General features: G+C 33.8%; 1 protein-coding gene across 1 annotated transcript in view; it reads left to right on the top strand.

Annotated features, from left to right (window-relative positions):
- The window catches only part of LRRIQ1 (leucine rich repeats and IQ motif containing 1), a 195,576-nt gene that overhangs the window by 41,775 nt on the left and 138,415 nt on the right, over positions 1-15,386 (top strand). Inside the window, exons 5-8 of the mRNA XM_019652283.1 lie at positions 400-593; positions 1,147-1,274; positions 7,341-7,414; positions 11,110-11,203. Coding sequence (XP_019507828.1) covers positions 400-593; positions 1,147-1,274; positions 7,341-7,414; positions 11,110-11,203 — 490 coding nt within the window. The remainder of the gene's footprint in view (positions 1-399; positions 594-1,146; positions 1,275-7,340; positions 7,415-11,109; positions 11,204-15,386) is intronic.

Here is a 15,386-nt window from a genome sequence, read left to right as displayed (position 1 = left end):
AAAAAAAAAAAAAAAGAAAGTTAGCTAAGGTTTCAAAATTCAAACTCCTGATACTGAGTTAAAAACTATTTTTAAAAAAGAGTATGTCTAGCTAGCCTTTGTTCCATTGTAATTAAAAAAAAAACACATTGAGTGCCCAATGTACGCCTTTTAACATTTTGTTCAATTTTCAATTGATGTATAATTATGTCAGTCAAAAATATACCTCTGAAGTACAAGTTTGAATAACAACACATTTTACATTTACACATTTTTCTCCTGGAATTCGATCTAACTTTTCACTTGTAATTAGAAATATTGGGAAATATAAATATGCAATTATTTAGAAAAAAAACTGAAATTCTCCTTTAGAGTCTAGAAGAATGATGATACAAGTGATCTTGGAAATTTTTCTTCCAGGTGGTTTCGAATCTTTGAAAAATCTTCAGAAACTAGTTGTGGACCACAATCGGTTAATTAGTACGAAAGGCCTTTGTGATACTCCTGCCATTATATACCTGGATTGCTCACATAATCATCTTACTGAAGTTGAGGGCATTGAAAACTGTGGATTGCTCCAAATACTGAAGTTACAGGGAAATTATCTAAGTGAGGTAATTGCTTTGAATTAATTTCTATGATTAATGCAACATTTTTTTCTTTTGATGGAAATATCAAGCACCCATTTTAAAAGAAATATTCATAAATTTTCCCTTGTTCTTTTTTGCTTATCAGCTATATCTGATTTTCACTTTACTTTGAACTATTACATTTCTTTGTTTAAAAAAATATTTATCATAGTTAGAATATTTTCTAAAGAAATATAATTTAACATTAGTTTTTCATAATACCAAAATATAGTAAATCATAACTTTTCAGTTATATTTCAGTATGTTAAGTGGGACCAAATTCTCTTCATAAAATTCTAATTAATATTATTCATCATGAAGTACCTTTTATAAAAAAAATGAATTCTATTATGAGGTTAATTCTTAGAAATCTTATTTATACTAAAATTCTCATAACATTACACTTTGTTTGACTTATGATACACAGTTTACCAGAATATATATGTTGTTAGTTTTAGTAGGTTTTATATTTTTAAATTTGGTTAAATGACAAAAATATTTTGTTTACAATAAGCTAATGACCCAATTTTAAATGCAGCTTCCATCCTTGGCAAATCATGTTCTACTAAGAGAATTGTACTTGGATGATAACAGCATTTCAACTGTAGAAGCATTTTCCTCATTTTGGCTGCCTTTACTACAAAACTTGACTCTCTCTCAAAACAGGTAAAAAAATCAGCTTTGCTTAGACAATAAGCGCAGTGAATGATAAATGTGTGATCTTCATAAAAAGTAGAAAAGCTGTGAATGAAAGTGCATCATAGTAAACAAGTACATTAATTATAAGTATAACTTTATAGATTTTAAAAAATTAAAGTAGTATGTTGACATACCCTTGGATTTTAGTAGACCTTTAATTTTCACTTTTCCGACTCTTTGTTTCTTCTTAAAGACATACTTGTAGAAATCTCTCACGGGAGGTTTGTTTATATTTGTAAAGAATATGGTCCTTGGAAAATACAAGAGGTAGTTAATTTAATTCAGAAGGATGTCTCATTCTCTCAAATGGTACTTATTAAGTTGTGGAAGAACGATTTTTAATCTGCTCTCTACTTGCATGTCGTTTTGTAACTGTTAAGACTGATGTAAATTTGATTTCCCTAAGGATATAAAGTAACGCTTAAAAAAATACCTTAACATTAATTTGAGATGGGTACCTGCCACAGAGGATCCGTTTGAAACCAGCAAACATCTGGATCTTTGCAGAGAATAACTGTCTGAAACCAGGAGCACACTATGTGTATGTCTCCTTCTGCTTAATATTTCATTGAGACCTATTTGCTAATATGATTAATTTGTTCATGAAAGGCACATGAAATAGGGAAAAGGAACCACCTTTTAACAAGAAATTTCTTCTTTGAGTTATACAATTCTTGCAAAACAAGTGAACAAGGAAAACCCAGTGTTAATAGGCATATCTATTTTTCCTTTAAAAAAATAAAGTTTTCTCTCAATCTCTGCCATAATAGTGCTCATTCTTTAAGCATGTATGTCCAAAATAATTTAACTTCCACTTAATAAACTATTCCACTGTTTGATAAATCAAAAACTGAATCTTATTCCAAAAGCCCCTCAAGTTGTTTTAATCAGATCTAAAATATGAAAGATGATTTTGCTTTAAAAAGACATTTATTACAAAGCCAGCTCTATCACATTACACTGTTTAAGTAATTTGGACCATCCACAAACCCATTGGGTCTTTTCACAATATTTCTGGGTAAGAAATAAAATTTTAGTAAAAATAACTATCTTTAGATGTATGTATTAAATCACTAAATAATTGACATATCTAACATACACCATAGAAATTGATCTCAAGCCATGTTGATGGGCATAATAATAATTTAAAAGATTAGAAATATTTAAATCATGAATCTTTGAGAAATAATGCTTTTAATTTCTTTGGGGGTGGATTCTTTTTAATTTATATTTCCTAATTCTTTTTTGCCTTTAATTTCTTTGGACAAGTTAAGTCATCAAAGAAATATTCTACTTTAAAAATTAAAATTAACACTATTGAAACTTTTACCCTATCAATCTAATATGGCTAGGAATTATACAAACTACACCATTAAATTTTCTTTTAAGTTGATAACAATCACTGGTATACTTAAACCAAACAATACTTATTTAGAATTTCATTTGCTTAGCCTCATAAAATTTGGATATTGAGGTAACGTTTGCTTTTTTGGAGGCTACAAAACTGAATAATATTCAATATATCTCTACCCTCAAGAAACTCTTGGAAATAAAAGAACAAAACCTTTTAAACTTAACTGTATAAAAAAGAGGTAAAATTATTATATAATATATGCTGTTTGAATTTTTTAATAATACTGCTACCTTTATTTGAATATAGTTTTTGTGGGTCTCTCGAAGCTCTTTGCACGTGTAACCTACCATTTCTGAGAGGATGAAGCGAGAAGGTCTCAGGGAACCACGGAAATGTGATTCATCTGAATGGACATATATAGTGTGAAATTATTTCCTAAAATCATAGGGAAAAATATTTTCAACCTTAGCTAATACTATTAAATGTAAAAATTACCCATCTTACATTAATCTTTTACATGTGCATTGAATTTTTCAGAACCATATCAGGTTTAGTAAAACTGAGGGTCAGCAAATCTAGGTTGGAATTCTTAATCTACAATTCATCTGTCAGTTGACATTGAACAACTCTGATTTTACTACCTAAGTCTCACATTTTTCCATGTGTAAAAAAAGGAAGTGATCCCCATCTTACCTATTGTATGGGAATATAATGATGAGCCTAAAAGGAAAATGTATGTGAATACATTTTGTAAACCTGAGAAGAATTTTGTAAGTGTGATATTTGGATTTGTGGCTGGTATGTCTTTTAAATTGTATATATTTTTCTTTTAATTTTTGATAAATATTTTCATCACAAGGAAGAAATTATGTTTCCATATGTTTTTTTTTCCAACAAATGAAATACATATAAAGAATGATACTTAGTACATATTGTTTGAAATACTTGTTTCATCCTGACTTCTGTTTTAAATTTCGTTAGGACATGTGACTGTTTAAGTTTGACTCAGCGGAGTTCTAACTTGAAGACTCTCAGGCTTCATAAGCCTTTCTACTTCCAGTGAAATTCTAAGTAGGAGCAGAAAGTGGAAACTATTACCCATTGGCTGCTCATTGTACAAATCTTTTGCTTTTTGTCGACTTTGAAATTTATATCTTTTTTATGCCCAAGGCTAATGTGACAAGGTCAAATGGTATTAGGTTTTCACTAATGTCCTTTGTCTTTCTGGTTTGAATTTTCTTTGAGAAAAATATACACAGAATGTCAGTAAAAAGGAAAAGTTCTAGAGGTTTTTTCTAAAAAAAAACAGCATTCTACTATTAGGTTTCTACCATCTTAATGAATAGTCATAAAGGTGAATGAAAAACCAGTTTCTTGATGACATTTCCAAAAAAAAAAACAACCCAAAAACAAAAAACATGATTCTAAAAGCATGGATATCTGAAATGATGAAATTTCAATATTATAAAAATATTTGGTCAAAACATATATTTTTTTACTTGGATTGATATTTGCAAAGGAGATTTTTGTTTTTAACTCTAAAACTTTATTGGCTATTTTTACTTGATGTCTTCATATATCCTGTTGTATGTGTTACCTTTATATTACCATATAACTTAATGGTTGAAAACATGAGATATTTTGAAAAAAGAGAAAAATTCATTATTGATTAATCTTTCCAAATCCTTTTAGTAGAAGGGCAAAGACTTAGTATTATAAATATATTAAAGGTAGAAAACAAATAAGAATTTTCTTGTTAATAAATACTCATGTTATAATTATATTTTCACTTGAAGAACTTCAATTTTTTACTTGTAACAATGATCGGGAACATTCCTAAATAGGATATGTCATAATATTAGGGCTTAAATTCACTAATTATTTATTGACAAAGTTATAAATTTGCCTGCCTTCCTTCCTTCCTTCCTTCCTTCCTCTCTTCCTTTTCCATATACATGTGACATTTCAGTAAATTTTGCCCTTAAGGAGTGTGTATACAAATAATGAAGTGTATGTATAAATGTAATAGCCAATATTTGTTCACTTTTTCTTTTATTACCTTGGGTTTTTTCCCCCTGGAAATTGTTTTTAAGAAGTAGTGTTGTATAGATTCAGTGGAAATAGTAATATTGTATGTAGGATTGGCTACATTCAGAGAGATCTTCTTCCAGCCTATTATTTAGTCTATTTTCATCAGTAGTATCTTATGTCTCTTTGCTAATACAGAACAGGATAGTACAAGAGAGGAGTCAAGGGCAATCAAAGGGTTAGTTCTGGGCCAGACCCACGAGGCCTCGATTCACAGCATTACTCTGTAAGCTTCTGACCTTACAATAATAGTATTTCCCCCCAATGGCAGAGAGCTGTTAGAAATAAAGATGTAAAAATCTCTGCCGGGATAACCAGAGGGATGGTATTTTAAAAAGACGAAAGAAAGAAAGAAAAGAAAGAAAGAAAGAAAGAAAAAAAAGAAAGAAAGAAAGAAGGAAAGGAGGAAAGGAGGAAGGGAGGTAGGGAGGAAGGGAGGAAGGGAGGAAGGAAGAGAAAGAAAGAGAAAAGAAATAAAAGAACTGGAAATTAATGCATACTTTTTTTTTGTACCCAAAACACTCCTTTAGTTGAAGCATATTTTGAATAATTATGGAGTTCCGACATTTATAGGGGGTATTAGTTCAGAATACTTTTGTATATGTGATGTGAATACATTTTATATGAAGGGATTTTTGTCTTATTTAAAGACGTAGAAGAGCTGGCTAAATTTTTATTTACAAATAGCTAGGGTAATGTGATACTATGTTTATAGTAAGTAAAGACTTGTCTTAGTTAGAAATGTAAATCAAACTAAAGTTAAATTTCCTTTCATAGCTTTTGTTTCCAAGATGTCAATATTTTGAGTATCACTTATGTTCCTTGCTTGAATATAGGTTCTTTTTTTTTTTAGAGATTTTATTGGGGAATTGGGGGAGGGAAACAGCATTGGGGAATTGGGGGAAGGGGAACAGACAAGTTGCTGTCCTTTTGTTCTTCAGTCTAGTTTTCGAGTACGTCGCTTCACTGGCCCATGCTGGTATTATCATTGTGTTCTTCCCAGGTGAGGCAGATCAGTCACCAGCCACTGGACAGCTGCTCACGGGGACTGTTGGCAGCTCACACCGGCTGCCAGCTGCTCACACTGGCTGCCAGCCTCTCACGGTAGCTTACGGCAGCCCACTGCAGCCCCGCTGCAGCCTACACCAACGCCAGCAACTCATGGGCATCCTAGCTCCAGGTTGAGCTGTTGTTTACCATCTTAGCTGTAGAGGATGCAGCATCACTGGCCCTCATGTGGGATACGAACTGGGGTCCTGCTGCTCAGAGCTGGCATCCCAAGCCAACTCCTAACCAACATGCCACTTGGCTGGCCTAAATATAGGTTGTTAATGACAAGTTTATCTTAGAAAATGATAGAAACTTGTAAAAAAATAGAAGGAAAGTTTAATGTTACTAGAATTTGAACATGCATGAGTTAATGAGTATTGGTTTTAAATAGTTGTATATTTCTATCAGGTTAAGTCTATTATATTAATATAAAATATTTCTTATTATTGTGTTTCTTGCATGCATATTTCCAATTTAAAAATAAGCCATCCAGTCAAAAAAGTGAAGATAAATATTTTAATGATTTTACCTCCTGTTAGTTTAAATTATGTGTTTGAGCCAGGAAAAATATGTCAATAATATAAAGCCTCTCTATGTTTGGCTTTATACAAAGACAAAACAAAACAATACTAACAAAATACCCACTTATTTAAATCCCAGTACACATTAAAATCCATGATATTTGTCATTGCAATTGATAATTACATGGTAATTTAGAAATGAATATAAATTTTCCATGATAGAATACTTAAACTTTTATAATTATTATATTTTAATAAGTACATTAATAAATATTATAATTTTACTTGATTGTATAACTACAATTGCATATATATATATCTATATATAATTGCATATCATCATGAGGTGTGACAGTTAAGTTCCCGAACTTGTTGCAATGATGTTGCTAACCCTTTTTTGATATCAGAGGGATTATTCATTATGAAATTGTAACAACTGGACAAACTATTAACCAAGTTTACCATATGGAAGTGCTAAAAAAGGCTGCGTGAAAAAGTTAGATAAAAACAACCTGAACTTTTCATCAACAATTCATGGCTCTTGTATCACGATAATGCACCAGCTCACAGAGCACTGTCTGTGAGGGAGTTTTTAGCCAGTAAACAAATAACTGTATTGGAACACCCTCCCTACTCACCTGATCTGGCCCCCAATGACTTCTTTCTTTACCTGAAGATAAAGGAAATATTGAAAGGAAGACATTTTGATGATATTTAGGACATCAAGGGTAATACGACAACAGCTCTGATGGCCATTCCAGGAAAAGAGTTCCAAAATTGCTTTTAAGAGTGGACTGGGTGCTGGCATCAGTGCGTAGCTTCCCAAGGGGAGTACTTCGAAGGTGACTGTAGTGATATTCAGCAATGAGGTATGTAGCACATTTTCTAGGATGAGCTCATGAACTTAATTGTCTGACCTTGGTATAATTGTGTTATATAAGTGTATGATTTTTATAGTTAGTTAAATAATGTTAATGGTATTCTAATTAAAATTTTCATGAATCCTGTTTTTTTTTTCAGTTTGACAAAAATCATACCGCTTTTTCATTTTTTTTCTCTGGAAAAACTAGATGTCAGCAACAATTGTCTTTCTGGTAAGTTTAGAATAATATATATTTTTTATAAAGTAGGCTTTTGATATTATATAGGAGTTTTGATATTGATATAGGAGTTTGTGTTTCATATATGATGAGGGGTTGTTTTGATAGATGTGCTAATGGCATTTACAGTATATATATATACAAAAATACACACACACACACACACACAATAAGGAATAGAGGAGGAAAATTTTATTTTTAAAGTCTTAGGCTGGACCTAAGAGTTTAACTGACACAAGACAGGAAAAAAGAATACAATTTTTAATTGTTTTGCTTTTTTTTTTACATGTACGTGGGGCTTCTCACAAGAAAAATAAAGATCCTGAAAAGCAATTAGAATTAAACACTTATATAGTGAGTTGGACACAGTAATGAACACATGACAAAGCAAATGTGCTTAGGGGAAGGTAGTTAACTGGATGGAAAAGTGACTAGAAAATAAGGGCTAGTTTACCAGGTGTGTACACATCTCCCTTAGCCTCTACTTCCCATCCTTGTGATAAGAATATCTCTTTGCTCATGGTTTAGGAGGGGGCATCTTTCACATAGGAATTTAACCTCCTACTTTAAAGAAAAAGAAGAAAGGTCAGAGTATCCTTGCATCTACTGTTTCTTAAGTTCTATTCCGGTATATTGAGGCTCCATGCCCTTAACTCTTTCAAAGACATAGTGAAATAATTCAATTAATTTTTTTCCACTTTTAAAATCAGATTACTTCCACATCTTTCTGGTAGACCTAAGCAAATGCCTAATGATATTTTAATTTAAAATTTATGTATCTTTTAACTGTAAAATAAGTAGCCTAGTGAAGATGACTAAACAAACTTGTTTAACCTATTGATGCCTAACAAATATAAAGGAGACAGACACCCATTAAAAATGTATTAAATGAATTACTGCCATGTCAGACAACATGGATGAATCTTGAGAGTATCATGCTAAGCAAAATAAGTCAGACAGAAAAAGTCGAGAACCATATGATTTCACTCATATAACTGAAAGAAACAAATGACCAAGACAAACAAAAACTCATAGACACAAACAACTGTTTAGTAGTTACCAGAGGGAAAAGGGGAGGGGGAAGGTAGAAAGGGTAAAGTGGGTCAATATGTGGTGACAGAAGGAGATTTCACTCTGGATGGTGAACACACAATGCAATCTACGATGATGTATTGTAGAAATGTACACGTCAAACCTATATAATTTTATTAACCAATGTCACCTCAATAAATTTAATAAAAAATGTACTAAATTAAAGAATGTTGAATAGACTAACCCCCCCAACCCAAATTTCCCCATCCCTATTCCCAGTTAAACCCCTCATTGAGACAACTTTGGTTTTAATTTGTCACCATAGGTTAATTTTGACTGTTCTACATCTTTTTATTAATGGGATCAAACCTTATATTCTCTTTTGCCTCCTGTTTTCTTTGCTGAGCATTCATGAGATATTCTACCATGTTGTTTATACATCAGTAGGCTGTTTTTTGTATGTTTGTTTTTTGTTTGTTTGTTTGCTGAATGTAATCCATTGTATGAATATATAATATATCACAATTTGTCACTTCTCCTGTTGATCAATATTTTAATTGTTTGGAGTTTGGGGCTAATATGCTTATAAAGTTCCTATGGAAACTCTTGTACAAATATTTTTGTGGACATATGTTTTCAGATCTCTTGGGTAAATATGTAAGAGTATAATTGCTGGATAATAGAGTAGGTGTATGTTTAACTTTTTACAAAACTGAAAAAACTATTTTCCAAAGTAGTTGTAACATTTTAAACCTCCACAAGCTATGTATGAGAGTTCCAATTGGTTCATTCTAGAGGGTAATTAGTATTTCTTTGTATTATCTCTTTTAGTTTGTGTTTTCCTGATGAATAATGACAATGTACCTCTTTGCATGTATTTATTGATATCTGTATATTATTTGTGCCTATTCAAGTGGTTTACCATTCTTTTGTTTTTCTCTTATGATTTGTATATGTTCTTTATGTATTCTAGATGAAATACTTTCTCAGATATATGTTTTGAAATATTTTCTCCCAGTCCTCTTTCGATGAAATTTATCGTTTTTAATAATTATTGCCCTGTGTAGTATTTTCCCACCTCCCAACTGAGAAGATGATTTCCTATTCTTTCTCATATAAGTTTTGTACTTTTACTTTTTACCTTTGGCTCTATGATCTATCTCAGATTAATTTTTATGAATGGCATGAAATAGGGGATGAGCTCAGGTTTTAACATGGTTATCTAGTTGTTCCAATAGCATTTGTTGACCAAACTTTTTTCCTCATTGAAATACTTTGGTGTTTTTTTTAAAAAAATTGATTTACGCTTGGCTACTTTGGATGTGTTTGTATTAACTGCTCTTCTCTTGATAAGTCATATTTTTTCTATTTTTTTATATGTCTAGTGATTTTTAACTGTATCTTGAACATAGTACATTATACAGTTTGCTAAGTCTGGACATTGTTGTCTTCCTTTTTTTTCTTTCTTTTTTATTTTATTTATTTTTTCTTTTTTTAAATTGAAATTTATTGGGGGTAATGTTGACTTTCTTTTAGAGTGTGTTAAATGTAATTCTCTGGCAGGCAGTTACAATATAAATGGATAGTTTTGTTTCTGTCAGCCTTAATTTTCTTCTCTCCTAGGACAAGTCATTTTAGTTTTCACCACTTAGTGCATGCCCCTACCCCAGGCATTGTCTTCATGCCTAATGCATAGTCCTTCTGGATTTTAGCTAAATCACTGAGATACTCAATTAAGTCTCACTCTGGCTGGGCTGATACTCCAATGTCTTTCATTGCTGCATGAACTTTAGTGTCATCATTCAGTTCTCAGCCCTACAGAAGGTGATATCTGCTGGGTTTTTCAGAGTCTTGCTGCCCTGCCTATGTCACACCTAGTTCTTGTCCAAGCACCTATGGTAAATCTTCACATAGACTTATTTCCCCAATTCTCTCCCCCACAACATATACACACACAGCTGCTTTTCAGTGCTTTTTACCATAATTCCAGCTTCAGTTCTAATTTTTGCATCCGCTCTCAGCAAAACAGCCTCTTTGCTTGGTCTCCACTTTTCTGCTCTGAAGTGGTAAAATGCTTTCAGGAAGAAAATGTTGTTGACTGTAGGTTCACCTTGTGTGTTTCTATTCTCTCAGTCAGGCTTAACAACAGGTGCTTCACATATATTGTACAGTTTTATGATTGTTTTCTGTGGGATAGCAATTCCAGCATAAATTTCTTTGTAATGTACTCTAGATGGACCTGCTATTTTTACTTTTGAAAGTTTAATAGGTCCATGTAATTCTATTTAAGTATATGCTCAATTTTGCCACTCATCCTATTACTTTAGATTTTCACTTTTTCAGATTCTGTGTTCACAGTCTTCCTTTACACACATTATTTCGTTGAATTCAGACCCTATGAGATAGGTATGAAAGTGATCATAAATCAGTTGTATGATTTGTGTAAGTTCACACAGCTGCTAAATAGTATAAATAAATATTCTGACAGCAGAGCCTGTGTTCCTCATACAGTCTCCTTTCAAAGGCATATTGTTTTCTGCAAAAGAAAAAAATTTTTGTGTATTTTCTTTAATAGAGAATTAAATAAGTGATCATTGATCTGTGACTATTATCTTTATCTGAGATACTTTTCATAATGATTCTTATTATTTTTGTAGATCTTACAAGTGCCATAAATGGGTTTAATGCATGCTTTTCTCTCCGTGAATTGACTCTCACTGGAAATCCACTTCTTCAAGAAATAAACTGGAGGTAAGCAAACATTGCTGCACCCTATGCACATACTTTATTATAGTTGAAGAAACATAATTTGATGAAAATTGTTCTATGTATACTAATTGTTTGGGAAAAGTTAATAAAAATGTAAAAGTTATTCAAGACAAAAAGGTTTTATAAAAGTAGTTTAAAAATATCTTCAGCCTAAAATAATTTTTGCACAGGTATGAACTAATGCAAATTTGAAATGATAATTCTGATCCATATCATGGATTATGTGACAATTTTAGTATAGTGCTAACTTGGGTTTTATATTTATAGAAAAGATATTTGTTGGGAATTACTTTGTATGAGTGATCTAAATCACATAGCTTGCTACTTAAAATTATTTCCTTTCTGCCAATTATTTGGTTTTTGTTTTAATTTCTTAAAAGAGAACTTTGGTATCCATTAAAGTATGTTTATAAGCATATGTAAATTCATGTGTTTCTTGAAATACTGCAGTATCTATATGTAAATGAAGAAAAATGTTTTGTAATTTTAAAATAAATTTTTTAAAAGTTTTTTCTAAGCTAAAACTTTTATATTATACTAACGTTTCCCGAAAATTGCCAGGCATTTTTTCTTAAAATCAACTTTTTTGAGACAATTTACATATAATACACTTCATTTTGTTTGAGTATGGATATTGTGTAAATTCTACCACAGAAAAGATATTGAACATTTCTGTCATCTCAGATAATCGCCTCATATGCCGTTGCAGTCAACCTCCTCTCCCCACCGTCTTTATGCTTTTGTTTCTGACCTGAAGTCTGCTGTCGTTCTTATCTTCATTTCTCTGTCTCTGGGTACTTTTAAGATTTTCTCTTTATCAGTCAGTGATTTTCAGCAATTTGATTGTGGTGTGTTTTGGTGTGGTTTTATACAGATTTACTCTGCATAGGATTAATTATATCTCCTGGATCTGATCGATTTGTAGTTTCCATAAAATTGGGAAATTGTTTGGCCATTATTATTTAAAATATTCTTTTCTATCTCTTTCCTGTTTTCTCCTACGAAGACTTCTATTTGCCAATATTATAGCACTTGATATATCCCAGAAGTTGCTATTGCTCTATTCTTTTATTTAATATACTTTTTTCCTGCCTATTTTTCACTCTTAGTAGTTATTTCTGTCTTCAAGTTCTCTGATACATTCTTTCTATTTATCTACTCTGTAATTAATCCCATCCAGACCATTTTTCAGTTCAGATTTCAAATATTGTGTTTTTCTTCTCTAAAAGTTTCATTTGTGTATTTTTTTTAACATTTGAAATATCTCTTCTAATCAGGCTCATGTTTTCCTGAATCATCTTGAACATATGGAGAATACTTTTTGAGATTTTTATTAAAAATATAGTTAGCATAAAATATTATATTAGTTTCAGGTGTACACAATAGTTTATAGTTCCACCATTTATATATCTAAAGAAGTGGTCACCCTGATAAGTCCAGCAACCATCTGACACCATACTATGTTATCACAATAGTATTGACAATATTCCCTATGCTGTACATTAGGTACATCCCCATCACTTATTTGTTTTATACCTGGAAATTTGGACCACTTATTGACCTTTACCTCCTTCCCCCTGTTTAATTTTTTCGTTACAGTTGACATTCAATATTATTTTATATTAATTTTAGGTGTACATTGGTTAGACATTTATATAATTGAAGAAGTGATCAATTCCCTTACTAGTCTAGTATCCACCTGACACTCTACATAGTTATTTCCATATTATTGACTACATTCCCTTTGCTTAACTTTGCATCCCCATGACCATTTCATAACTACCAATGTGTACTTCTTAATCCCTTCACCTTTTCCTCCTTGTCCCCCAGGTCCTCTCCCATCTATCAACCTGATATATCTAATACCCATCTGATACCATGCGTAGTTATTATAATATGATTGACTATAATCCTTATGCTATACCCTACTTTCCCATGACTACTTTGTAACAACCAATTTGTACTTCTTAATCCCTTCCCTTTTTTCACCCACTCCCTCAACGCCCCTCTCATCTGGCAACCATCAAAATGTTCTCTGTGTCTAGGAGTCTGTTTCTGTTTTGCTTATGTTGTTCAGATTTGCATATAAGCAAAATCACATTGCATCTGTCTTTTACTGTCTGACGTACTTCACTCAGCACAATACCCTCTGCAGATGGTGAGAACCCATTCCCTTCCACTGCAGAGCAATATTCCACTGTATATATGTACCACCTCCTCTTTATCCATTCTTCTATCAACAGACACCCAGGCTACCTCCACATTTTGGTCATTGTAAACAATACTGCAATGAACATATGGATGCACATGTCCCCTCCAAGGGGGCACATATTTGTTTCCTCATTTTGGCTGCCTCTCTGTGTTTGTTTCTATGTATTACGTAGGGCTCTTATGTCTCCCAGGCTTGCCATGTGGCCTAAGTAGTAGGGGTCCTGTGGGGCCTGGTGGCACAGTTTCCTTGGTCACCTGCTCCAGGTGCTCCAGAAATGTCCCTTGTGTGGGCTGTGTGTGCCCTCCTGTTACAGTTGAGACTGATTGCTGTTGGCATGTCAGTGGGTGGTATTGATCCTCAGGCTGACTGGCTCTGGGGTTGGCCACATCTACAGCTTTTGAACTGCTATGCACGTGGCTTACCCCACTGAGTGGGATTCACCTCAGAGGGCTCTGGTGCCTGTTGAGACCACCCTTTATGTGTGCCATCTGTGGGCTAATTGGATGGTGCTCTGCTGTGGTCTGAAGCCAACCTCCAAGTATGTTGGTTCTGGCACCTCTTGGGTGGGGCTCCGGTGCAGCCCAGGTCAGCCACTGCCTGTGACTGGCTGAGGGCTACCTGGTAGGAGCTACAAAGTGATCCATAGTTTGTTGCTGCCTGTGCTATACTTGGACGCATGTGGGAGAGGCCACGATGCAAACCTAGGATGGCTTCCAGCAGTACTAGGCCTGGGGTAGCTCCACAAAAAGCCAGGACACTCTGAGGTCAGCTGCCAGCTCCTATAAGATTCAGCTGCTAGCAAAGCCTCCTGTGGTAAACAAGTTGTGTAAGGCGGGGCCTTAGTGAGTCAGCAGGATGGAGCAGTGGATTGCACCTGCCTGCCAGCTGCTCAGGAGGAAGGCCCCACACAGGGCAAATGAAGACTGTCTCTCCAGCGCTCGCCCTGAAGTTACACAACTCGGTCTCTTCCCATGTATCTCCCAATACCCCCAGCATCACCAGCCCTCCACAGGAGCCCAGGGTGAGTGCCTGTGCGGGCCCTTTAAGAGGATGGCTGGGTTTCCCACAGCTTTCTGTCTCAGGCAGATGTTGTGGGGCTTCTCCTCCAGCACCAATACTCTGGGCTGGGGAGTCTGGTGTGAGGGGCTGGGGTCACCCACTCCTTCATGGGAACCTCTGTGGCTGACATATCTCTCCAGATTTTCAACCACCACACAAGGGTGTGGGACTAGCCTGTTTTGCATCTCTGCCCCTCCTGCCCGTCTCATTGTGCATCTTCTTTATATCCTTAGTTATCAAACTTCTGTTCAGCTAGACTTCAGATGGTTCTCCAGGTCTACTGTTCTATAATTTAGTTGTAAATTTGATGTGTTCACAGGATGAGGCAAGCACAGCGTTTATCTACTCTGCCATCTTGAATCTTCTCTCCCTTCCCCTGGAAAATATTTATAATAGCTGTTTTAACATTTTTTTCTGCTAGTTCCATCATCTCTATTATTTTGAGGTTGATTTTTTTTTTTTTTTTTTTTTTTACTTTTTAAATGGTCCTTGGTCATATTTCCCTGCTGCTTGCATGATTGGTCAATTTTGGTTGTATTCTGGACATTTTTAATTTTATACTGTTGATTTCTAAATTTTCCTTTAAATAGCATCTATTTTGTTCCTGACATGCAGCAACTAAATTACTTGGAATTACTGATATACTTTCAAAGCTTGCTTTTACGTTCTGAAGGAAACCTCTAGTACTAGTTTAGCCCCAATACTATGGTGCTGACTTTGAGTATTCTCCCTGATGCCTCTTATGTGTATTCTTTCAACTATGGCTGATGAGAATTATTCCCAGCCGTATATAGTTTCCTGTGATTTTTTTTTTATTGTTAGTTTCAGGTGTACAGAACAATGCAATAGTTACCCTTTTCACCCTCACAAAGTAACAACCCCCCTCCCCCCATC

This window comes from Hipposideros armiger, unplaced genomic scaffold (genome assembly GCF_001890085.2).
Source record: "Hipposideros armiger isolate ML-2016 unplaced genomic scaffold, ASM189008v1 scaffold_177, whole genome shotgun sequence".
NCBI classification, from domain to species: Eukaryota; Metazoa; Chordata; class Mammalia; order Chiroptera; family Hipposideridae; genus Hipposideros; species Hipposideros armiger.
Note: the sequence above shows the minus strand (reverse complement) of the source record. Positions and strands in the feature narration are given on the sequence as shown.